Below are 27,310 nucleotides of genomic sequence, written 5' to 3'. Positions count from 1 at the left end.
TTTCGGTAAGAAGGACAGAACCTGTGCAAGTAGAATCCTGCCTCTGTAAACTTTTTTTTTTTTAATTTCTTTATTTAATTAATTACACACAAAGTATTAATCTTTGAAAAGAAAATAGAAACATATACAGTCAGTTTTCATCATTTGAATATAAATTAAAACAAGGAAAAAGCAAACTTAATATATAGTCCACAATTAGAGGGGACAAGAGAAAAGGAACCCTTCCCGGAAAAAGGGCAAATACAGATAATTATTTAAAGAAGAATAGAGCACTTCTTTTGCAAAGCTGTGGCTGTGGTTCCTGCACGCGGTTCACAGCTGACCCAGAAGTCTTCCTTCATGTCAGCTATGAGCTGCGGCTTTGCAAAGAGAAGTGCGACTGGAAGGAAGGAGCCGGCCAGAGGAGGTAAACACCCTTGGGAGGCACAAGTTTGGGATGCAGAACCAAGGGAAAGATGACAAGGGGTGCATCGGGACAACAGGAGGTAGGAGTATGCAAGTAGACACAAAGGGAATCGTTTGAGGAAGTTTAAATGAATTTGTCAAATAAATGGGTTTTCAGTAATCTTCTGAATGATTGGTATGACAATGAGTTAAGGAGTAAGTTACTTAAGAGTATTGGTTCCTGCAGGAACAACACTATAAATTCTTGTTGAGACTTTACATCTCCCCATACAGGGCATTTGTTGCTGGCTTTGCTACTCATGCCGAATGTCCTAAGAGCCATTCAACACCAGCTGGATTGTTTCACATGTTTTGGTCCTGCGACAGAGTACAAACTTTCTGGTCCTTTGTTGGTTTCCATCTGCAGACGGTTATAAAAAAAAATAATTCCCCTGAGGGCGGATGTTTTGCTTTTCTCTCAATTCACCTCTTTGGGATTTTCCAAGGGTAATTCCTTATTGCTGAAAAAAGCTTCGTTGTTGTCTCGAAAATGTATCCTTTTGTTATGGCGGCAAGCAGAAGTGCCTACCCTTACTATGTGGAAAAAAAAATAATAAAGAATTTGGAAAAAAAAGAATTGGCATCCTTTGGGAGTCAGAAAGGCAAATAATAATGTTCTGCTAACCATTTTCTTCCAAAGTAAATCAGGCCCTACATTACTTAAAAGAAATGAAAGGATATAGGGAAAAGGGATGCCCAAGTCTAGCAAAGATTTAAGGTTGTACATTTTTAGGATTTCTAAGGTCCCCTAATCAGGACTGAGACATACAGTATACAATCTTGTTTAAAACTATGTACAAAATACCTCTAAAATATACAACTGCTTAACTAGTGGCAACTCCTAGTTCCAATTCAATATATGTAAAGTCCCACAACAATAGAATCCAAACTGAAAGTTAATATGAACATTCAAATTCAAGGAGGAAAAGTTTCTATTGTTGTGGAACTTTACATAAATTGGATTATTTCTTGGCGTTAAGTCAGTCTGTAGGGTATATATCAGTGTATCGCAAACTGTGTGTCACAGCAGATTCCAGCACGTCCTGTAGGAAGTCAGCCAGCGCCAATGACTCTCCTCCTCGCCAGCATCTCTCCTCCTCAATCCCCAACCGAAGTGACAGGTTCAGGGTCGTGGCCAGATGAGCATCTGTGCATGCACAGACGTCAACATGATTACATCATGCATGTGCCTGATGTCATCACATCGATGTCCATGCACTTCCAGGTGTCTTCCAGCCAGGGCACTGGGTTTAGAGTGCCACCGGCCGAAAAGTTTGCGGGACACTGGTATATATAGTACCTCCTAGTTAAAGTCATAGAGGATATCTGAAGGTATTCCAAAGTACAGTAGAGATGCAGAGTTCAGTCAACACCAGTGAATGCTGAGCCTATGGCAGATGTAGCTCTGGGCCTTACCTGAGAGGAGGACGGACTTGTCGACGGGAGTGAGCGACAAGCAGCCAAAAAATCTACAGAACAAGCAAAAATAAATTTATCGTAACAGTCTTGACATGTCAGTATACGTCACTGCTAAGCAGAGGAAGCAGCATGAAAAAGCAATAGGAATAAAGGAAGGAAGAAGAGAGGAGAAGAAAGGAAAGGGACAGCGTACCTTTCTTGTAAGCACATTCAGGATTACAAGGAGGGTCAGAAGAGGCAACTGCAAGAGAGGAGGCCAGAGTATGACAAAGAAGAGGTGCACAGAAATAGAAACGGCCATCTCATAAGTATTACTGTGAAATTTAAAGACACCAGAGAATGGGTGGGTGAGTGAGAGACTTTCACCAACCTGGACAGGAACTACAAAGGGTTCTGTTCATAATTACTGAATATCTTAGTCAGTTATTGTGGCCACTAAGATAAGTGGTGATTTTTATGGATTCTGATAAGCTTTATGAAATTCTGCAATAGCATTTATTCCATTTATTTAGACCATTGATTTCCTTATGAGTTCTTGTGAGTCCTATAAACAGTTAGTTCTTTTTTTTTTTTTTTTTTAATCTTTATTCCTTTTTATTTCTTTCAACAAGTGTACAATATTATTACAATTAATTCACATAACTCACTTGACATTCTTAAACAATATTATTATACATGTTTTAATACCCCCCATCCACCTCCCATCCCTTCCCATATCAACAAAATATTTCATCCAAACTTATACATACTTGTACATCCCTCTTTCATAATACAATTAATCTTACATTAAATCTGTCCCTCCCCCCACCCTTTCTTCCTCAAACTCTTTATTCATTTTATTATACAAAGTAATGCACAACAATATATATCTCATCATAGTACATATATCCCCTTATATTTCATAACAACATATTTCCAATAAATTTACCCTCTTTCCTTTTCTATTCATACCTATATACCATGTTTCTTATATCCATTAATCAGTTGAAATATACCGTTAGCTAACTAAATTATCCTATCCCCCCCACCCCACCCCATTTCTATAAATTATCTCCTAAGGAAAAAGAATAAATCTTAATCATTATAATAATCAATTAATGGCCTCCACACCTCTTGAAACCTTTTAAAATACCCCCTTTGTACTAATGACCATATGAATTCAAAAATCTTTTTATGACAAATTGCTATTTTGCTCAGAGTTGCTATTTTTGCACAGAATTTTTGTATGATCTTATATAATTATTAATTTTTGACAATCATATCAACTCATAAAATCCATTGAAAAATGTTTTTTATACCTATTGTTGCCCTTAATGAATTATTGCGCTTATATTAAATGGATGGAGGCGGACCAATGATTGAAACCGTAACACTGCATTTGTTAAATGGCCATTGGCTGTTACGAGACGTAGCAATATGGTCTGAGCTTTGCCTTCTTCCATAAATGATCTCTCAGTGCAATTGAATAGACAAATTTAATTTCATCTCCATTCCACTTTTGTTGCACCTTTGATATTTTGATTGTGGAATTTTTGCTTTTGTTATTAGCCCTTACTCCACACATAGAGAGAAGCTGAGTCAAAGAGCCCACTATTACTCCTGTAGGTGCTAAGCACTGTGCAGACCCTGAAGAATGGACAGTAAAGGGGCAACACAAAATATCAGTATCTGCATTGGAGTCTCCTTGTGCAGGAAATTCACTTCAGCCCAGAGTGGAACCAAGGTCTGCAACTGTATTTAGCCCTTTCTTAAAAAATTCTTTATTTATTTTCAAACTTTCATCAAGTATACAAGTATTAAATAAACAACATTAAAGTACAAGACTTGCAACTCTTATTACTGTATCTTATAATATGTATTATTATAATTAACCCTCATCCCACCCACCCCACCCATTATTCTTTTCTGAGATAAACAATAAAATGTGACCCTCCCCCCTCCCAGCATTAGATGGTGTATCTTTCAATAGAAAAAAAAGAAATGGCATTTAATCATTACAATAATTCATTAATGGCTCCCAAATTTTAATAAAATTCTTATAATTACCATGTTGTATAGCTAATGATCTTTCCATTTTATATATGTGACAAAGTGAATTCCACCAAAACTTATAACTTAGTCTACTATGATCTTTCCAATTCCTAGTAATATGTTGAATAGCGACTCCTGTCATTATCAATAATAATAATTATCAAAAGTCCTCACTCCCAAAGGAACTCCTGCCAGTGGGGCATCCTCCAGGCAGGTGGTGGTTTATTCAGTGCCCACCTCCCATCTTCATTGTCAGATTGCCAAATAAGGTGTAAATTAGGTACACAGATTTCGTTGTCTGGGCAACCCTTAGCTTTGTAGTCACTCAAAGCATTCCTGTATCTCTCCTGTTTGACGATGGAGAACATGAAGATGTTTACATATAGGGCTCCTTTTACGAAGCCGTGTTAGTGGTTTAACACATGCTAATTTGCCGGCCACACTAGCCGCTACTGCCTCCCCTTGAGCAGGCGGTAGTATTTCGGCTAGCGCGGTGTTTAGCGCCCACTAAAAATGTGCGTGCGATAAAGCCGCTAACGCGGCTTCGTAAAAGGAGCCCATAATGTGGACCCTCCATGAACAGCAGAGGAATGCAGCCACATTGCCCGCTTCCCTTCCCAACAAAGACTGAACTTTATATAATAAACTTTGAATTTCCTGAGGGGAGAAGGGAACAAGGTGAAATACAGGAGACCCTGTGCATGCTCAAGAAGGCCTAAAAGTTTTGCTTAGGCCAGGAAGAGGAAGAGGTCAAGCACAGACGCCACCAGATGACGTCATTCAAAGTGTCGCTGCATTCCCCAGCTGTCCAAGAAGAACACCTGTTAGAAAAGCAACTTCACTTCTGGTTTCTGGAATCTGGGGCCAATAAAACATACCGTAAATGAGCTCCAGCGTATCCATGAAGTCTTCCCCTAAGTTAGGGTTCAGCTGGTTCAGGGAGGGCTGGATCATGTCTGCATTTTCCAAAAGCACTAGAGGCAATTATAAGAATAGCCATGTTAGAGAAAATACTACAGAACATACAGCAGATTCAGATCACTGACCTTTACTCAGAAGCATCTATAAACTAGGTTTCAATGAGAAAAAGTGTAACAGTTTCTCTTTCACTTTTGGGACTCTCTACACTTGCCACTTGAGGGCACTGCCAGAAATCAAATGCTTGGTGATCTTGACCTGAGTTTACAGATGCAAAAGATTTGTAGATTAAAAAAAAAACCTAAAACATTCTAATTAGCCTTAAATTAGTGCCAGTAAAATCTGCTAGGTTAAGAGCACTGAAAACCAAAGGCCTCTCATTTAAAGAGCAGGAATAGCAAGGACAACAGTAGTGCAAACTTCCTTCACACACAGGGTCTGATTCTATAAATGGTGCATACTAGTGCTGCCCAATTTTCCGATTCACTAGGTGAATCAATTCATTTCCCCCAAAAATCAGACTCACCGATTCAGTGAACAGTTCTCCCCTGGAGAGGCCTGACATACCTCCAGGGCCTCCTAAAGCAGCAGTCAACGGCTAGCAGACACAGGCCCTGAGGCTTGTTCGTGGCCTGCCCCCCCCCCAGGGCCTTCCCTCTGGTGCATCACTGATGATGTGGCAGAGGGAAGCCCCTGGCAAGGCAGGCTGCGAACAAGCCTGTTCAGAGCCTGCATCTGCTAGCTGTCCACTGCCGCTATAGGAAACCAGATGGTATGTCAGTTCTTTTGGGGGGGCACATCGGGAAGTGCTGCACAGAGGGATGGGAGGGACAGATAGCTGCCGTAAAGAGAGATAGGAGGAAGGGGCGGAAAGTTGCTGCACGGGGGAGGGGGGGAGAGAGGAAGAATTGCTGGACATGGGGTGGAGGAGAAGAAGGGAGAGATGCAACAGAGGTAAAAAGGGGTGAGAGGGAGAAATCCTGCATATGGTGGAGAGGAGGGAGACGTACATGGAGAAGAGAGAGTGAGAAATGTTGAACATAGGGTGGAGGGCAGGGAGAGAGAAAGAAATATTTCATATGATAATGGAGGGGAGGAAGGGAGAGAGGTTTGACCCAAGGCACAAGGCAGGGGGAGAGAGAGATGGTAGACAGTGAGAAAGAAATGCTGGATATGGCAGTGGACGATGGATGGTGAGCACGGAGAAAGAAAAACATGTCAAATGGCCAGGAGATCCTGGGGAGCGAATTAACAGAAGACAAAGAGAAACCAGAGCCTGGGACCAACATGATCTGAATAATAAAATGACCAAACAACAAAAAGTAGAAAAAATAATTTTATTTGCTATTTGGTGAATTCAATATGTCAGATTTGAAATGTCTATCCTGCCGGAGCTGATAGCAAACATGAGGTAGGACCTAAAGGGCATCAGCACGGGGTTGGAGATGGCAAAGGGTAGGTGAAGAGGCTATAAAATAAACCCACAAATCAAATAAAATCAAATTCCAGGTTCCAGGACTAGGCTTGTAAAGGCCCTTTTAGGAAAAAGCATGCAATCTCTGTTCTTACGTGCCTTATTATCTGAAGCACCTGAGAGATCTGGAAGAGCTTCCCACAACACTTCTCTAAATAAAATTGCCTATACTTTCTCAGCAATCCAAGTTCCTAAGCATCTGTTCCTCCTACTTACAGAAACACTTTTCACTCAAATCAAGACAGCGAGGTCTCCAGGGAGGTTCCATCCTTACCAAACTCGCGGGAGTTGGGTCCGCCATGGGGGTTGCGAGTTGAGAAAAGGGTGTCGGTGAACCCAGCGATCAGACTGTCTAGGTCATGGAGAGGGTCAACTTCCATGGGAAAATCAGTGCAAGGTAGGTCGCCGAGGCCTTGCAAGGAATCATACTCATTCTGTTCAGACAGGAAGTAATAAAACAGGATATGATAAGATGGGAAGAAAAACAGTAACACACAGACTATCCAATCATCAAGACAGTGAGAAACACCTAAAGACCAATCACATACACATATATACCTTATCCCCTCCTTCACCACACAAAACCTCTTGCATACAGAGTACTAATAAAGCTACTGTCGAAAGATGAAATATTTATGGGTCTACAAAAGATCATTTCCAGGTGACCTCAAGGGATTTGAACTGGTTAGAATTTTGAATCTTTTCATTTTTCTTAGCATCTTTACTCACTCAAGTGGCTTCCACACATAGGTATAATTTTGGGAGTACAACTAAAGCTCAAAACAGGCTGCCCCCAAGTCCCTATGCTTTAATTTATAGTTTAGATTTTATTCTCCCTTCATACTCAGCTCAAGCAGGGAAAAAGAACTTATCATGGGAGAAGAGACAAAGAAACAAAAAAGGCGAATAACCCCCTCCTCCCTCCTCAGAACAATGAGATGGCCACAGACAGCACTTATCCTAGTGGTGAGTTCCCTCTGCTTAATCCTGTCACACCAAAGTAAAAGTTTGTGAGCCAACACCATCAGAATCCTCCTTCCCTTAAGCTTAATCAGATAAGCTGCTCTCCCCCGAAAAAAATATCCAAAAGCCAGCACACAGATAGAGCCCTGAGACAAGTAAAGGAAATCCTGCTACACCAATTTAGAAGCTGCCAACATCTACTCTAGAAAGAGAGAGAGAATATTGGCTATTCCAGAACTGCACCACTTGGATATGATGAGGATGACAAACTGGAAAGCTGTGTTCTGTCTCCATCTGCTGGCTGGACAATATAAGCCATATATCTGCAGTGATCTAGCAGGTTAACAGCTTTTGCGCAAAGCACACTTCATATAGGAAGGAGATTGGACTTGATATACCACTTTGTGTGGTTACACAATCAAAGTGGTTTACATATTATAGACAGGTATTTATTTTGTACCTGGAGCAATGAAGCATTAAGTGACTTGCCCAGAGTCACAAGGAGCTGCACTGGGAATCAAACTCACAACCTCAGGGTGCCGAGGCAGCTGCTCTAACCACTAGGCCACTCCTCCACAGTTTATTACTGCAAAATATGCTTTTGTAAAATAAAAGAAAGGATTTCTCACACAACAAAGCACAAACACTCAATATTTTGCTTTTTTTGCCGGTTTTCGGGTCTTCTGCATTATTTTTTAGGATGTGCACCATCACAAAAATCACTTTACATGTTAGTATTTCAGACCCAAATGTTCTCATCTCTGCTCCCATGCATTTGGTACAGTATATCTCTCTTAAATCAAGAGCGCCCACAAAGACAAACAGTCCTCCACTTTCCCTGACACAGATCCCATGCTCAAAGACACTATCTTCTATATACTCACACACATGCAGTCCCCTGTGCACATGTTCACCACATGCAATTTATTCCAAAACACTACCATTGAGGATACCTTCACAGCAGTGGTCTCAAACTTGCGGCCCGGGGGCCACATGCGGCCCGCCAGGTACTAGTTTGAGGCCCTCGGTATGTTTATCATAATCACAAAAGTAAAATAAAAGTTTCTTGATCATATGTCTTTAGCTATAAATGACAATATTATTATTAAGACTTAGCCGAAAAGAAAGATTTATAAACTATAAAGAGTTTTTACCTCATGCAAAATTGTCATTTCTTTAATAAGACATTAACTATATTTTCTGAGGCCCTCCAAGTACCTACAAATCCAAAATGTGGCCCTGCAAAGGGTTTGAGTTTGAGACCACTGCTTCACGGATATAAAAACTCTATGCTGGCAGTAGGATAGATGAAAACAAGTGAAAGGTACCTGGGTGAATGAAGATACAGGCTTATATTTCTTCCTCTGAACCTGTAATGCAAGACAAGGAAAGGCCTTAGTTCTCGGCAGCAATAGAAACTGAATGTGCTTATGCCAGACACTGGTCTTTCAAACTGAGGAGGAGACTTTTGTGTAGTTTAAAATGTTTCTTTATTACTGTTGCTCTTCCTCTTGATGTAAATGTAACTACGGAGAGCAGACACAAACCGTACAAAAATCTGAAGGAATGGGATGAAGACGTGTGTAATCGGAGTTTTAAATGGGTTGGTGTGGGTAAATTCTGAATTCAAAAATACCTTTTTAATACAAATGTAATCTACGGGAAAAAAAATTGTTCTAATCTTACATACCTAGCATTTAATCAGAGTTACTTCAAGCACGCCAATGATTTTGAAGATTTTAAGACACAAAGTAAATAGGACAGCAGATAAGGACCACAGAACCCAAGAGCTGACACCAAAACAGTGTTGTAAACCAGTGTTGTAAACCAGTAGATCCCAAAACAAACCTGTCCTGCAGTATCCCTAGCCAGTCAGATTTTCAGGATACAAATGAAATACATTTGTATTTAGTAGATTTGCAGGTACTGGCTCCAGGACATGCTTGGGAACCACAGGTAAAGAGACCTCATTTGATCACAGGCCTTCTTGGGAGTAGACAGTCACATAGCCGGAGGGAGAGAGGACCGACTGGTAACATGTCTCCCGGGGGCAAGAACAAAGGACGTCATCAACAATATTGAGAGGATACTGGAGGGAGCCGAGACTGAGGAGACAGCAGTAGTGATCCACATTGGAACCAACGACATCAGCAGGAGGAACTTCAACAGGACCACACTAACTGACCAGTTCAGGATCCTGGGGAGGAAATTGAGACTGAGGGCAAGGAAGATAGCCTTCTCAGAGATCCTGCCAGTACCGAGAGTGGACACAAGGAGACAGAGTGAACTACAGGCAATTAACGTTTGGCTGAGGAGATGGTGCAAAGAGGAGGGCTTCCACTTTGTTAGGAACTGGACTACTTTTTTTGGGAAAAACAAGCTCTACAGAAGAGATGGACTGCACCTTAGCACAGCTGGGACGAGGATGCTGGCACGCAACGTCCAGAACGTCATAGACTTGGCTTTAAACTGAGGAAAAGGGGAAAGCCGATAGTCGATCTGACCTCGACACATCGGACATCAGTACCAGACAAGGATACTGAACTGGGACATTATAAAGGAGGACTCGGGACTGAGTGTGTATGTTTTGAAAAAGGACCTAAGGACGCATTGCAGGGACCAAGGGCACAAATGGAACTGGTAAGCGGCACCAACAAAGAACAACAGGAGCCAGAGGGACAAAGACATTGTGAAAAAGAGCCCGGAACTGAGTGGGAATTACGGGAGCAAGAGGTGCAGGGGAAACAGGCTGAGGACGTCACAGACACACAACAGGAGGAGGATGACCGAGATGAAGCTCGGGGGCTGGCGAACCACGAGGAGGACTGCAGGAGACCCAAAATACAAGGTAAACCAAAAGAGAGGGCAAAAAACTGGGTCTTAAACTGCCTATACACAAATGCTAGGAGCCTAAGGGCCAAAATGGGTGAACTAGAAATCATTGCCAGCAAAAAGAACCTGGACATAATTGGAGTCACAGAAACGTGGTGGACTGAGGACAATCAATGGGATGTGGCCATACCAGGGTACAAACTTTACAGGAGAGACAGGACACATAAAAAGGGTGGAGGAATAGCGCTGTACATAAAAGACTCCATCCCCTCAGCCAGGATGGCTTGGAATCACTATGGGTTAAGCTACAGGGAGGAACTAGGGCAGACATTAAATTGGGTCTGTACTACCGCCCACCTGGACAACCGGAAGAAATCGACCAGGACATGGAGGCTGAACTGAGGCAGGTATGCAGAAGCGGAAATGTGGTGGTGATGGGGGACTTCAACTATCCTGGGATAGACTGGAGTATCGGACACTCAAACTGCGCAAAGGCGACCAAATTCCTAGAGGTCACGAGAGACTGTTTCATGGAGCAACTGGTCACGGAACCAACACGGGGCGATGCCACTCTTGACCTAATCTTCAATGGACTAGGGGGGCCAGCAAAAGAGGTGGCGGTATTAGCCCCGCTAGGTAACAGCGATCACAACACGATCCAGTGCAAACTGGAAATTGGATCATCAAAGGGGAAAAAAACCACAACGACAGCACTCAACTTCAAAAAAGGAAATTATGATGCCATGAGGGAAATGGTGGGAAAGAAACTCCAAGGCAACATAGGGAAGATGGAATCCGTAGAAAAAGCCTGGACCTTACTCAAGGGGACTGTGCACGAAGCGCAAAACCTGTACATCCCCAAGTTCAGGAAAGGGTGCAAAAAAAATAGAACAAAAAACCCAGTGTGGATAACAAATGCAGTGAAGAAGGCGATATGTGACAAAAAAGCATCATTCAGAAAATGGAAAAAAGACCAAACAGAGGAGAACCAAAAAGTGCACAAAGAACACCAGAAGGAGTGTCACCGAGTGGTTAGAAAAGCAAAAAGGGAATACGAAGAGAGACTGGCAGAGGAAGCAAAAAACTTCAAGTCTTTCTTCAGATACGTCAAGGGGAAGCAACCGGCAAGATAAGAAGTGGGACCATTGGATGATGGAGATAGAAAGGGAGTAGTAAAAGAAGAGAAAGAGATAGCTGACAAGTTAAATGAGTTCTTCACGTCAGTCTTCACGAGGGAGAATACAACCAACATTCCGGAACCCGAGGAAATCGTAATAGGAGACCAAAATGATAAGCTGGTCAATTTAGAGGTAAGCCAAGAGGATGTACTCAAGCAGATAGACAGACTAAAGAGCGACAAATCGCCAGGTCCGGACGGCATTCACCCAAGAGTACTCAAGGAACTAAAAAACGAAATAGCGGAGCCACTTCGACAAATATGCAACCTATCCCTAAAAACCGGAGAGATCCCGGAGGACTGGAAAATAGCAAATGTCACGCCCATCTTCAAGAAGGGCTCAAGGGGCGACCCAGGAAACTACAGGCCGGTGAGCCTGACCTCAGTCCCGGGAAAGATGATGGAGGCACTGATTAAGGACAGCATCTGTGAACACATCGAAAACAATGGGCAGCTAAAACCGAGTCAGCATGGCTTCTGCAAGGGTAGGTCATGCCTCACAAACTTATTGTACTTCTTTGAGGGAGTGAACAGCCAGGTGGATAAAGGGGAATCTATAGATATCATATACCTCGACTTCCAAAAAGCCTTCGACAAGGTACCACATGAGAGACTGCTCAAAAAGATATGGAACCACGGGGTGCAAGGGGAGAACCATCGATTGATCAAAAACTGGCTGGCAAACAGGAAACAGAGGGTTGGCATAAAGGGCCATTACTCGAACTGGAAGGGGGTCACGAGCGGAGTTCCGCAGGGGTCGGTGCTGGGACCGCTCCTGTTCAATATCTACATAAACGACCTGGAAGCGGGAACCAAGTGTGAGGTCATTAAATTTGCAGATGACACCAAACTATACAGCAGGGCTCAAACGAGGGAAGACTGCGAAGATCTCCAAAAGGATCTAACACAGCTGGAATAGTGGGCCGAAAAATGGCAAATGAGCTTCAACATAGGGAAATGCAAGGTCATGCACGTGGGGAAAAAGAAACCGATGTTCACTTACAAAATGGGGGGAACACCACTAGGGGTCAGTAACCTGGAGAGAGACCTGGGAGTGATGGTAGACGCAACACTGAAGGCATCGGCGCAGTGCGCCACGGCCTCAAGGAAAGCAAACAGAATGTTGGGTATCATTAAGAAGGGTATCACGACCAGGACGAGGGAAGTCATCATGCCGCTGTATCGTGCAATGGTGAGGCCGCATCTGGAGTACTGTGTCCAGTACTGGTCGCCGTACCTCAAGAAGGACATGGCAGTACTTGAGGGAGTACAGAGAAGAGCAACTAAACTGATAAAGGGAATGGAAAATCTCCCATATCCCGACAGATTAAAGCAGCTAGGACTTTTCTCCCTGGAAAAGCGGAGACTTAGAGGAGACATGATAGAGACCATCAAGATCCTGAAGGGCATAGAAAAAGTTGACAGGGACAGATTTTTCAAATTATGGGGCAACACAAGTACAAGGGGGCACTCGGAAAAATTGAAAGGGGACAGGTTTAGAACAAACGCTAGGAAGTTCTTTTTCACTCAGAGGGTGGTGGATACATGGAACGCGCTTCCAGAGGCTGTGGTAGACAAGAACACATTAAATGGTTTCAAAGAGGGTTTGGATAGATTCCTAGAAGAAAAAGGGATTGAGGGGTATAGATAGATATAGACCACTACTCAGGCAATGGGCTTGATGGGCCACCGCGGGAGCGGACCGCTGAGCAGGATGGACCTATGGTCTGCCTCAGCGGAGGCAACTTCTTATGTTCTTATGTACATCACTGCGGATGGAATGGAAAAATGCTCCCAAAACTCACCAATATTGGTTCATATTAGAGGCAGGTCAGGCTTTAAAACTAAAAGCTGGAAGATCAGACAGATGCCTTTGCATGAAAAGTATTTTCAATTTTCTCTGCTGCTGATTGAACTGAAGTGTATGTGCCAAAAAATTTTCCAGATTTAGAATTTTTAAAAACCTAACTATACTGGTCTTAAACAGAAAGATCACAGGTTTCATTGCTTATATTAGGACTGATGACACCTGCAATAGATCCTGCTATAGGGGAAAGATATTCTGTCACCAGAGAAGGGTCAATGCAAAGATACCGGATAGGGAGGTACAGCAAAACAGAGATGCAAAGGAAGAAACAGGGGCACACAGAGAAACAGACTAAGGAACTATACCAACGATTTTGCATCAGTCCGCCACTTGTGGTATTCCTGTATGACCACCTCAATTTGTTTTTTCCAGTATTTCCCCTCTATGGCCACAGCCTGAAAGAGAGATGTAATCAAGAGCAGGGGATGGAGGAAGGAAGCACAGGTGGAACTGTGTGATTCAATCCAGTAATCCGAGTATCTCATTGTTCCTTTATATCTTAATACGTCTCCACCACAGATGACAATTATCTGTCCTGTTCTTCCCTCCCATCAAGGCACTACATCATCCAGGTCAATAATACCTATCCGTCCTACAGTAAGCAGCTGGCAACAGGGAGAATGTAATATACAATGCCTTAAAGTCTTCATGCCCTTACACATTTTTCATTTTCTGTTGTATTTTGAATATCATTTTCTAGATATTAAAGTAGAAGTTTAGTTCATTGATTTAAGTATCACACTTTGCACTTTCAACACAAAAGAATAAAGTATTGTTTCTCACCTTTAACCCTTTCAGGACCATAAGGATCGTAGGCCAATTTTTGTGGTTTTGACGACATTTTTATGGTAAAAAGGGCTTGCAGATGCCAAAAAATTGATTTTTTTTTTGTGAAATATCATTATTTTTTTTTTTAAATCAAACTTCTGGCTTATGGACAGTGTGGCAAGTGAATCTTCTCGTCAATCTGGCAACGACGCTAATGAATGAATGTCGGAACCAGTTTGTTTACATAAAGGCAGTATCATATGGAATCCGTACATATCAAATTTAGAACTGTAGACTATCCCAATCAAAATTTATAGGATTTTAAAGTTATGGGACAAATATGTCCCTTGGTCCTGAAAGGGTTAACAGAGGTTTTCTGTGGACAGTAGGATAAATACTTGAAAGGTATTAACGTAGAACAAAATCTTTTCCAGAGAAAGGAAAATGGTAAAACCAGAGGACATGATTTGAGGTTGTTACTACAGAAAAGGAGCAGATAATGTCGTCACACACACCAGGACAAACAGAGGTCAGAGCTTACTGCAAAGCTCCAGGTAGAGAATGACACGGGGACAATTTTTTCCCCCATCCCCCGCAGGAACTCAACTTCCCCGTGAGTCTTGGCGCTATCCTTATCCCAGCCCCTGTCCCGTAAGCTGTGCCTTAACCCCACACCCCTTGAACACTTATGATTTTAAAATCACCCACAACTCTGTTACTAATGTTGGTAAGATTGTTTTGATTTTTTTAGGTACTTTCCTGTTTTATAAGAATTTTGGCAATTTTATAAATTGATTGATTTTTATATTTGCTGTTCATTGCTTTGTTAAACAATGTATTAAAGGCAGTACATTACGTTTAAAATAAAACCATAAACCAATTTTCTAGTGACCTGTTTGTACACTGGTTGAACCTCCCCCCTTTCCCTCATTCTAAATAGCTTCAGGTTGGATAACATCTCAATACGACCTCTGCGTCCCCTTAGTACCTCAGAGGTCTATTCTGTATATTTTTCTGCCATGTAAATATCCTTTTGGCGGATGGCTGCTCAAAACCAAATTCCGTGGGACAGGTAAAAAAGTTCTTCTACAGATGAAATGAGAAACAATAACCTAGGACAAAGATAATGCAGTATCATCAGTATTTATGGTGATAAAACACCTAGAAGGTTGTGAAATCCTTTGCTTTTTTAAATTTAGAAGTTTCAAGTTTCAAGTTTATTAGGATTTTATATACCGCCTATCAAGGTTATCTAAGCGGTTTTACAATCAGGTACTCAAGCATTTCCCCTATCTGTCCCAGTGGGCTCACAATCTATCTAACGTACCTGGGGCTATGGAGGATTAAGTGACTTGCCCAGGGTCACAAGGAGCAGCACGGGGTTTGAACCCACAACCCCAGGGTGCTGAGGCTGTAGATCCAACCACTGCGCCACACACTCCTTAAAGACAAGGTCTGCACAAAGTCATATGAAATGAGACTACAAGGACCTAAATATATATACCTAGAGCAGGGGTGTCAAATTCAATCACATAGGGCAGGGGTAGGGAACTTCGGTCCTCGAGAGCCGTATTCCAGTCGGATTTTCAGGATTTCCCCAATGAATATGCATTGAAAAAAGTGCATGCAAATAGATCTCATGCATATTCATTGGGGAAATTCTGAAAGGCCGACTGGAATATGGCTCTCGAGGACTGGAGTTCCCTACCCCTGACATAAGGGGATGAAATCTAAAACACAGGCTAAGTCGAGGGCCAAATTTTCTATTAAGATACTTAGTCTTAGTAGAAGTATAGATCCTTCCTCGCCCTGAGACACCTGTGGTGCGGTCAGGCACTTCTGTGGAGTGCCCTGCTCCAACCTAGCTTTTGCACTGGGACTGGGTCCTTCTGCCTGCAAATGGGTACTGAGGCAGCAGGGTGAGGAGCTTGGAGAGCCACTGGGACTGGGGCTGCACAGTCAGGTACTTAGATGCTACACTGTCACCAAGGGCCATATAAAATGGCCAGGTGGGCCAGATTTGACCCCCGGGCCTTGTGTTTGACATGTGTGACCTAGGGCAGGGGTAGGCAATTCCGGTCCTTGAGAGCCGGAGTCAGATCAGGTTTTCAGGATATCCACAATGAATATGTATGAGATGGATTTGCATGCTCTGCCTCCTTGAGATACAAATCTATCTCATGCATATTTATTGTGGATATCCTGAAAACCTGACCTGGCTCCAGCTCTCAAGGACCGGAATTGCCTACCCCTGACCTAGGGGATGCGAGACAGGGGGAACATGATAAAAATATTAAAATACCTCACAGGGACAGATGGGTACAAGAAATAAACCTATTTTCAGAGGAAGCATGCTCTCAAACAAGAAGTCACAGTATGACACTCCAACCAAAGAAGTATAATAGATATTTGGAATGCCCTCCCAAAGGAAGTGGTGGAAATAAACAGTAAAAGAATTCCAGAAAACATGAGATAAGCACAGAGGATCACTCACAAAGGAGGCAAGAGACAGTCTGGGAACTAGCTAGAGCCTGTGGCTTTGCAACAGGAGGGAGCTGGGCAGACTGGATGTGCCCAATGGTCCTTGTCTGCTGTCATATTCTATGTACCTACGAGTGCCACACCAAAATTTTTGTGAATTATGAATAGGAAACTTGGTCCCTAGGGAAGGGTATGTTAGTTATCTGGTTTTGATATATATCCCTTACAGAACATGAAAGCTATCTGGGCTCTTCACTAGGCATGCTTTAGGAAAGCACTGGTTGAAAACAAACAGCCGACACCCAGACCACTTGCTGCTGAAAAATAAACCAATTATGCCTGTAGTGGATGCTTTTAAATATACAGGCAACAGGATCCAGCCTGCCCAATGCTCCCGTCTTGGCCACCCTACATTCAGTGGTACCCCAAGACCTACAAGAACCGTCTCGAGGACCAGTAACACTTCCAAGAAAAACACCAAACAGAGAGACTCCATGAACAAACTGGAAATCTGAGGAATATGCAAAGGTGCAAACATCCTGGAAAAAAATGCACAACTCTCTGACCTGATAGCATAGCGACGACTCCCTCATGTGAAAGCCTAACGAGGCCATGGGAGAAGACAAGATCCCCTCAGAATGAAACGCAAGAGGACAGAAAACAGCAGTACGATCACTGCAGGAACTGGAAGAAGAATTCCAGGTGTGTAATATCATGTCTTTGGGAACTTTAGTCAGGACTTAACCCCTGACCTTTGGAAGATACATGCAGTGCTTTCAAGCGCTGAGCTATGTGGGAGACTGGCCTGAAAACCGGACTAACTCCATGCCACGGGAGCGAAAAAGACGTATGGGCCATAAAGGGAAGACGAACGAGATGCAATCAAAATGCTGTATCTACTGCCCTTAGGAAAACCACAGCAAATCAACAGGAATCAGGCAAACGCGTTGTGACTTGCCCATATGACAGGTCCCTGACCCTGGGAGAGCCGAAAGAGCTGACAGAGGGTATGCAGTTCAAGGTGGCCCAGGGAAGACAAACGATGGGCCTAGGAACACAGAAAAAGATAGTTATGCCCGAAGGAAATCGGAAATAGCCCCTATGCCCCAAAAACCGCTTCAAAGGTCAGGAAGCAGTTCAATAGCGCCACCAGACACCGTCAGTGCAGCCTCAAAGGTATCAAAAGTAAAAAAAAAATCGCTGAACATACATAGTGTCACCCATGGGAGACCTCGAGAGAGATGCAGAGAGTCCCAAAAGTGAAAAATCTGGGACCTCTCCTGCGACTGACCCCATTATCGTGAGACACGGCTTCTACCAACCCAGTACGGAGGGAAGCCGAAACTGGGGGGAGAAGAATAGCGTCAAACCGCATGCAAATGGGGCTGCAAAAGAAAAAATCCCATAGGAGATCACCGAAGCGCAACCATTCAATCAACTCGGGAGATTCCCCCACCCTGGGCCCCAATATGTACACAGGATAAACTGTAAGCATCTGCCGTCGCACTCGACCTGAAAGGCCGAGAAGCAACGGCTGAGCCAATAGAAGCCGGATATCAGAGAAACTACTGAACGCCGCGGCATCCTCCCCCCAGTGCAGGAGCGCTAGTCTTTTACTCAGAAAAGACCGCGGCTCTCAGCCGGAGACTCAAACACCGTCGTGGCAAGCGGGAAACTTAAGCCACGTTGTGACGTGCTCCACCGAGCCAGCGAATACACCAATGCTGGTTTCGCCGGCCTCATGGAACTGGGAGGTAACAACAGGGAGACCGAGAAAGGCGCAGAGAGAAAGAAAACCGCCGAAACAGACCAGAAGAACGCCCCATCACGTCTGCCAGCGTCGGAGCACTCTTGCGATCCAACAGCCCACGGAAGAGGCACGGGCTCTCTACTCTATATTACCCCGACCTCAGCCGCGGCACCTGCCGAACGACGGGCAGCCTCAGCGTACCACGCTGCAAATGCAAGGACACCCCCCCGCCCACACAGGAAACCCCCAATCGTCTCCCGTGCGCGGGAAGGCAGCAGCTCCTCCAACCGAGCCCAAACTACAACGCGAGGGCTCAGTCCACTCACCTATGTCCACAACAAGCAAATAAGCTGCCAAAAACGAACCGCTCACCAAAGCTTAGCGGCTGAGAATAGAGCAAACAACCGGCTAACCACGCGACTGTTCCCCGAAGCCCCAAACACCACCAACAACCAACAAAATATAACTTGCAATTGCAAAGTAACAAAAGGCATACTCACAACCCAGCTTACAAGGCTGTAAGACTCCGGTAGGAACAGGGTGAGTACTACTAAGAGTACCCAATCGTGGATAGCAACTGCAGTCTCTATTTTTTATTTTTTTTTTTCAGGGAAAGAAGAAAACTAGAGACCCAGATAAACCCTCTATCAGAGGAGGGAGGGTGAGGCAGGGAAAAGGGGGGGCCCAAGTGTAACCTCTAAAGCCGGCACCGTTCAGCCGGACACCCCTGTCTCACTGAAGAGAAAGAATCTCAACAGGAGAAATAGAATCAATTGTAAGCTCACTGAAGAGAAAATCTCAACAGGAGAAATGGAATTTCCAGCCATCGTCAGAATCCAGGAGCAATTGGAATAGCGACTTTCCCCTGCTGGGAGATAGAGCATACTGATGAGACAGGAGGAGTGCCAGCAAATAAGAACACCTGCTAATCAGTTTCTCTATCTCCACCTGCTGGTAGATGTGAGCTATCCCATTGGTCTCTGGATTCATCTGCTGCTGTTGCTAGGGAAGTACACTTACTATTTGTATAGTGACTGACTACAGGGTGAATGAAAATCCTGTTGTTCCTGCTGTTCTTTCTACTAGAGAGCTGCACGGGAACGGGGACGACGGGAATCCCGCGGGACCCGTGGGGATTCTGCGGGTTCCTCCTTTGGGTCGCGGGGATCCCGTGGGGACGCCCCCTAGGGTCGCGGGGATCCTGCGGGGTTGGATGGCACTCGAGCCGCGAGGCTAGTCTCCTCTTTACCTGCCCTGCCGCAGCACACAGCCGAACAGAAGTCTTCCCGATGTCAGCGCTGACGTCGGAGGGAGGGCTTAAGCAAAGCCCTCCCTTCCTCCGTCAGCGCTGACATCGGGAAGACTTCCGGTCGGCTGAGTGCGGCAGGGCAGGTAGGGAGAAGGCAATGGCGTACCAAAAGGGGGGGGGGGCGGTCCGCCCCGGTTGCAGCCATTGGGGGGGAGTGTGCACAGCTGATCAGGTCCCCTTATCTTTGTGGTGCTTCCCCCGACCGACTGACAACAGGCCCGGCTGCTATAAGAAGGTAATTTAGATTCGCGGCCACAGGGCAGGGAGGTTTGTCCGACCGGGCCTGTTCTGTTGTCGGTCGGGTGGGGAAGTGCCACAAAGGTAAGGGGCAGCGAGGGAGACAGGGAGGAAAGGTGGAGTGGAGAAGAAAAGACGCTTAAGGGAAATGGGTAAAACTGAGGGGGGAGAAGGCCGCTGAAAGCACTGGGGAAGACAAAGGGGTGGAGAAGGACATGGGAAGACAGAGGGGTGGGAGAAGGACTCTGAAAGGACATGGGGAAGACAGAGGGGGAGGGGGAGAAGGACGCTGAAAGGACATGGGGAAGACAGAGGGGGGGGGGAGGACGCTGAAAGGACATGGGGAAGACAGAGGGGGGGAGAAGGACGCTGAAAGGACATGGGGAAGACAGAGGGGGGAGAAGGACGCTGAAAGGACATGGGGAAGACAGAGGGGGGGAGAAGGACGCTGAAAGGACATGGGGAAGACAGAGGGGGGGAGAAGGACGCTGAAAAGACATGGGGAAGACAGAGGGGGGGAGAAGGACGCTGAAAAGACATGGGGAAGACAGAGGGGGGGGAGAAGGACGCTGAAAGGACATGGGGAAGACAGAGGGTGGAGAAGGACGCTGAAAGGACATGGGGAAGACAGAGGAGGGAGAAGGACGCTGAAAGCACATGTGGAAGGCAGAGGGGGGATTAGGATGCTGACAGGACATGGGGAAGATGGGGGGGGAGAAGGACGCTGAAAGGAAGTGGGGAGAAGACACTGGCAGGGAAGACTATGGGGGAGCGGAGGGAAGAAGATGAGTGCCAGACCAATTTGGGAGGGGGGAGAAAGGGAGATGCACAGTAACAGAGCAAATGGAAGACGCAGAGAGAAGAGAGACAGTGGATGGAAGGAATTGAATGAGAACATGAGGAAAGCAGAAACCAGGCAACAAAGGTAGGAAAAATTCTTTTTTTTTTTTTTTGCTTCAGGATAAAGTAGTATATTAGTTGTGTTGATAAAAATTTATAAACATTAGAGACTCTGGTAGAAACCCATTTACAAAGTATGTATTCTTCCCAATTAATATTTCCAAATTAATGAAGTCTTTTTGCTTATTTTTAAATGGGTTTCTACCAGAATCTTTAATTCAGTAGCATAATTAAATGAAATAACTATCTCTGTAGTTTATAGGGACGGGCGGGGACTTAGGGGATTCCTGGCAGGGACGGGCAGGGACAGAGGGGATTCCTTGCGGGGACGGAGGGATTTCTCGCGTGGACGGGTGGGACTCCTCATGGGGACGGGTGGGACTTTGGCGAGGACGGGTGGGGACGAGTGGGATTTCTGTCCCCGCGCAACTCTCTCTACCCCTTCTCCCTCTCAATCTTGCCCTTGTTCTGGTTAAAGCCTTGGTGCATCAGCCTTACCTCCGGTTTGCGATGATAATCCACATCACTTGCTTCTAATGGGGTGACAAAATTGCACACTGGATTCTTCCGTCGCTCTACATCTATGGGATGAGAAAATATAGAATTAACTATAGCTTAATATAACAAAGAATAAAACTAGCAACACCGGCTTTCACTCTATTTACAGCCCACAGGGAACCTTCAATAAGATCCTGAAATGATATGGACGCACCAAAGCAGTCCCAAGAGTCTAGGGCAGGCCCACTGCACCTGCCTTTAAGATGAAGGCCCCAAAAGCAATGTTCTTCCTGGCTTCTACATCTACCCTATAGAACTTGGAGAAGGTATGAAGGGTAGACAATGTAGCCGCTCTATAAATCTCCTCAGGCAAGACAGCCCTAGTCTCCCCTCACAAGGAAGCAACTCCTCTAGTGGTGCACGCTCTCAATGCGATCGGCAGCTGTTTATCACAGCCCACATATGCAGAGGAAATGGCCATTTTAATCCATCTAGAAAATCAAGGCTTTAGACACCAGCCTCCCTTTCTTGGCATGACTAGTCAGAACAAAAAGGTGATCCATAGGCAAAACTCACTGGTAATTTCGAGGTACCAGAGAAGCATTCGCTTGACATCCAGCGAATGTAATGCTTTATCTTTTTTCTTAGGGTGAAAGGTGGGCAAAGGGACATCATGATTGACGTGGAAGGCTAAGACCATTTTTTGGTAAGAAGAATGGAACTGTGCAGAAGGAGAGCCCTCCTTCCCTGATCCTAAGGACTGCATGTCTAATTTAGCAGCTGAATACTGTGGCTTTAAACATATAAGTGAGCTGATTATGCGACACTGCTCCAGAAAGCCTGAAATCTTACCCCTTTTCAGACAGATAATTTTGACATTTTATCTTTTAGGCCCATTCAAATGGCCTAGATTTTTTTTAAAAAGCACTTATGTAACTGACCCAATTTCTAAAGGGACTGCCAGTCACAAGAGATGTAGATTCACCAGTTACTGCATAATGCTCACCACATATATTTGGAGTAAAATGGTGTGGTGACCGTGCTAGTCCACTTTCCAGGGTAGTATAAAGAAATAGAAGAAAACCCAAAGGAAATAAGGTAATACTATTTTTTATTGGACTAACTCAATGCATTTTATGATGAGCTTTGAAGGTAACCCTTCTTCTTCAGATCAGAAAAAAAGCAAATGTTGACAAGTATCATTATATATAAGGAAAACATGAAAGCATTTCAGGGATAGGAAGAGGGAGGGGTGGGTAGGTGGGCAGGAGTCAGAAAGGTGACAGAACAGTTTTAAATGACTTCATAGTGGAAAAGAAAGCCCAGATCTCTGTTAAGTCCTGTCTGGTAGGTGTCAAACTACCTTATCATAGGTGCCTATTACATGCCAATCGCACTCAGGCACCCATTACAGAATTGTGTTTGGCAGCGCTTAAAATGTAGGCCAGGGTTTTATTTTTATTTTTTTTAATCTTTATTCATTTTTCATCTTTCAACAAGTGTAAAATTATTTTAAAAAAAAAAATCTTTATTCATTTTCAGAAATTACAAGTGTACAATAATCACTCAGAAATATATTAATTAACATTAATTAACAATTGACATTGAATGCATCACTTGAAATACTATCATTTATAACGTTAATACATAAAATTTATTCCCTCCCCTCCCATCCCTTCAATCTCATGTTCAAATATATCACATAAAAATTATTTCCTTTTAAACTAAACTACTAATAAAATTCAAATACCGCCCTCCCATCCCCTCATTCACATTGTATTTATAAAGTAGAATGGTATCTATTCATTACAATATTTAGTTAATGGCCCCCATATTTCTTTACATTTATTATAACTCCCCTTTTGCATAGCTATTGTTCTCTCCATTTTATAAATATGACTCAACAAATTCTACCAGAAGTTATAATTTAGTCTGTTCCAATTTTTCCAATTACTTGTGATTTGTTGTATGGCGACTCCTGTAGGCCTGGGTTTTAAAGGTCCCAAGTCCTTTAGAGAATCATGCCTAGCAGTGCCTAAATCTTTCTCCACCCCTAAACATTTACTGCCTCTTTTACAAAGCCGCACAGCAACAGCCCCGAAGCCCTTTAAATCTCTATGGGCTTCGGGGCCATTAGGGCAGGACAGCCGCTAGCACGGCTTTGTAAAAGAGGTCCTTGGCGTTAGGTGCCAAACTATAGGAGCCTATCTTTTCTAGAATTACACCTAAGAAGATAAGCACCATCTCCCAATTAAAATAATTTTTTTTTTTTTTTTCAATTATGAGCGTTGGAACATTTAGCATCCCGAGCCACAGTGAAAACTTCTACCGCATCTTAGTAAAAAAAAGGGCCTGAGTTAGGCACCTATTTATTTAGGAACTTCTTATAGAATTTCTCCTATAGTGTTAAAAAAGTGGTACTCAATCCAAGTTTCCAAGTTTATTAAATAGTTTGATTTATCGCCTATTCAAAATTCTAGGCGATGTACAATTAGTTCAAAAATTTAGATAACATATCATTCAGACATAAAATAAATTAGGGTAAAAAAAGTAAACTTATTTAAACAGTTATCAATACATTTACATCTACGTATAATAATAAAACAAAAGGGAAGTTATTTAATGGTTACATTCATTGTTAAATTCAATAATAATTCAAGGGAAGTACATTAGGAAGGGAGACAATGACAATTAACAAAAGAAGATTAGATAGGCAATGTGGAAGATTTTAATCATTGAAAGAATCTGTAAATAGAAAGCTTTTAAGTTTGGTCTTAAATTTGTCTAAGTTTTTTTCTTGTCTTAAATAAAGAGGGAGATCATTCCAGGACTGAGGGGCTGTTATAGAAAAGATTGTATTGCGCCTTGTGTTAATAACTTTTAATGAGGGGATAGCTAATAGATGTTGATCTTGTGATCTAAGAGATCTAGAGGTAATATAGGGTATTAAGACTCTAAAGATAAAGGCAGGAGTTTTGAATTGTAAAGCTTTAAATGTAAGTAAGCATTTTAGCTGGCAGTCTTTTAGTGGAGTTTCAAAGGGACTCCCCCCCCATTGTCTCCCTTACTTTTTAATTTATATATAGAAATAAAATGGCGATAAAAGACAAATGGCTCATCTGCAACATTCGCTACCTCCTCATCTTTCTAAGAGATCCCAAGTGCCTGTCCCACATTTTCTTGAATTCAGATACAGTCCTTGTCTCTACCACCTCTACTGAGAGACTATTCAATAAATCTAACCACGTTTTCTGAAAAACTGTATTTCCTTAGGCTCAGGAGTAATCTTAACTTCAACTTATACCCTCTCATTTCAGAGTTTTCAAGAAATCTATCAAGACAAACTAACTCCGCAGGAAGCATCTCAATCCCCCGAAGTAGTCCGCTCAACTATGTAATCTCTTCTGGAATTGTCCAGATAATCCACCTTGAACCGCAAGGTAATGGCAGAATAAAAGTCACTAATGTAATGTAATTTTAAAAAGGCTCACCTCCTGTACATTAATGCCACAGAGATATTTAAATGTCTCTAACATTTCCACTCTCTCCTGCCTTTCTTCCAGGGTATACATATTAAAGGCTTTAAGTTTACCCCCATATGCTTTATGACAAAGACCATCAAGTAATTTTGTAGCAGTCCTCTGGACTGACTCCATCCTATTTATATCTTTTTGAAGTTGTGGTCTCCAGAATTGCACACAGTATTCTAAATGGGGTTTCTGGTATACAATGGCATTATCACCTCCTTTTTCCTACTGGCCATTCCTCTTCCTATGCACCTAAGCATCCTTCTAGCTTTGACCATTGCTTTTTCTACCTGTTTCGCCATCTTAAGATCATCAGACACAATATGAGTTCTTTAGGTAAATATTTTATGGTATCTATGTTTTCTTATGCTGAGAAAATTATCGACCTTGTTCTAAGTGGGTTATCCATAGCAAAAATCTTAATTTGGAAGCAGTATTACTGTTAATGAAGACTGCACTACGTTACATCATCTAAAACTGAATAAGCAGAAATGAAAATCTTATGGTTTAGTAATTCTTTAGAATTAGTACCAACATCAGTGTCCCTCCATTCACGTATGACACGCCCAATAGAAAAAAAAAACCAACACATCATGACTTCTTGGTGTCATTTTAGATAATTCTTTAACAGTGGAGCCTCACGTGAAAATGTAATCAAGGAATGTTCTTTTTAAATTAAGGCAACTCTTTGTTATATAAGATCCATTTTCTATGAAGCTCATTAAAGATTATTGGTTCAATCGATTACTGCAATTCTCTATGGTTCCTTTTTATCAAGCCGCATTGTTTTCTTAATGGCAGCCGCTCCGACGCTCATAGAATTTCAATGAGCATCAGAGCTTTTACCGCAGTGACCGGCAATAAAAAAAACCCTAATATGGATTGATAAAAGAAGGTCTATATCTGGGGATTTCATCAAAATTACTTATTAGACTTCTGTTTTTATAGAATACTGCTGCCAAATAAACACTTCCCTTTTATGAAGCTGCATTAGGATTTTTTTATCGCAAGCTGCACTGGTAAAATCTCCGACACTCACAGAATTCCTATGAGCATTGATCGCCGCGGCCTGTGATAGAAAACCCTAACAAGGCTTCATTAAAAAAAGGGGGGGAGGAGGAGTTTGAAAATATGAAAAGCATCCCCATTGTTAAAACTGCATTGGCTATCCATTCAGGCTCGCATTTCCTTGAAAATGGCAAGAATAGTTTTTAAACCTTATAAACTATTTACTTTAGCTGCTTTAGCTTCCATATCACCATCCAGAGGACCGAATCACTTCCTTCAGCGACAGGTATCCAATTTAAACAGATTTTTTGATTCCTCCATTCTTTTTCAAGCAATTAAACTTTGAAATAGTCTTCCACTAAAGATAAAACTTCACTTTTCCTACCATGTTTTGCTCAGCTTTGAAAATGTGTCACATTGCAAAATACTATTTAGTCAACTCTGTAATATGAATATTTCTTCAACAGTTTATTTGTAATTTCCTGATGAATATTCCAGCTTCTTTTAAGTATTATTGATAAGTTGCCCTCACGCTCTGGAATTCTACACCAGCTTATCTACGAGAAATCCATAAGTTAGATAATTTTAAGACCAGCTTAAAAACAAAGCTTTTTAAAGATGCTTGATTGACCTTTTCAAAGATGTATGATTGACCTTTTAAGGATAATTTATTTGATCATTAGCGCAGGAAAATAAAGGTAAAATCTTTAGTAATCCTTACCTCTTGTTTTCTCCTTAAATGTCCTTTTCTTTCAATATATTGTAGTTCTACCCTTTTCCCTTTCGTGTAAGTTAGTTTGTGTGTTATTATACCCGTTTTTATGTGATATTAATTAGCTTTTAATTTAACTTGTCTGTATTACCATGTTTTTACTTTTTACTGTAAAGCCGCTTTGTAATTTTGAAAAGGCGGGATAACAAATTTTTAATAAACTTGAACTCCACAGGAAGTGAGCATCTGATAAATAAATACTGAAAGCTGAATAGATGGTGAGCATACACTGCCCTGCAAAATCAAGGGACTCTAGGCAGCCAGATGGTCAAGCACTTGCCTCCCCAGTTTTGGTCGCTGTTCTGATTCTTACAAAGGTTGGTGGCCAGGTATGGGGATGGCTAAATATTCAACTACTCAAGATGGTACAGACCAAATGAGGAAAACTGGCAAAACTCAACTGGAATATGTATCTACATAGCTAGCATCTGGGATATAGTGGTGTGGACTGGAACAACTAGGCAGAATGGATAGGCCAAGTATTCTTTCATCTGTTGCCATATGTTAGTATAGCAGTAGAACTAAGTGCTGTTGAAATGTATGTCATAATATGCTGCTACAAGTGAGTAGCTATGGGAGAGCAAAAACCTGTGCACACCCAAAATGCAATCAGACAAGGAACTTTAAAGAAATGCTAGCTGTTCCAGAGCAGTAGAAAATGACAGCTCCCAGATAAAAATCAAGGAGAATGACACACTGAACAGAGCCATCTATAGTAGTCATCCTCTTTCCATTCTAAATCTCATCATAAAACCGTGCATATGGAGGACAGAAACAGTGATTTGAACCTGTAAACAGAACTGATGCGTCACAAACTAACTATAAGTTCTCACTGATCTCTAGGAACTTTAACAAAAATAAAATTATAAGCCATGGCCCAAAGGAAGACTTTTCAACCAACAAGTTCTTTCTTGCTATTACAGGGTATAAACATA

At 42.8% G+C, this 27,310-nt stretch overlaps 1 protein-coding gene across 3 annotated transcripts in view; it reads right to left on the bottom strand.

Moving 5' to 3' along the window:
- The window catches only part of LOC117348448 (MLX-interacting protein-like), a 53,188-nt gene that overhangs the window by 24,567 nt on the left and 1,311 nt on the right, over window positions 1-27,310 (bottom strand). For all 3 annotated transcript variants that reach the window (XM_033920632.1, XM_033920631.1, XM_033920633.1), the window contains exons 4-8: window positions 21,069-21,151; window positions 8,578-8,619; window positions 6,561-6,720; window positions 4,773-4,868; window positions 1,861-1,913 (exon numbers count right to left, since the gene is read on the bottom strand). In XM_033920632.1, coding sequence (XP_033776523.1) covers window positions 1,861-1,913; window positions 4,773-4,868; window positions 6,561-6,720; window positions 8,578-8,619; window positions 21,069-21,151 — 434 coding nt within the window. The remainder of the gene's footprint in view (window positions 1-1,860; window positions 1,914-4,772; window positions 4,869-6,560; window positions 6,721-8,577; window positions 8,620-21,068; window positions 21,152-27,310) is intronic.

The sequence above is a fragment of the Geotrypetes seraphini genome, chromosome 14 (genome assembly GCF_902459505.1).
Source record: "Geotrypetes seraphini chromosome 14, aGeoSer1.1, whole genome shotgun sequence".
In the NCBI taxonomy this organism is placed as follows: Eukaryota; Metazoa; Chordata; class Amphibia; order Gymnophiona; family Dermophiidae; genus Geotrypetes; species Geotrypetes seraphini.
Note: the sequence above shows the minus strand (reverse complement) of the source record. Positions and strands in the feature narration are given on the sequence as shown.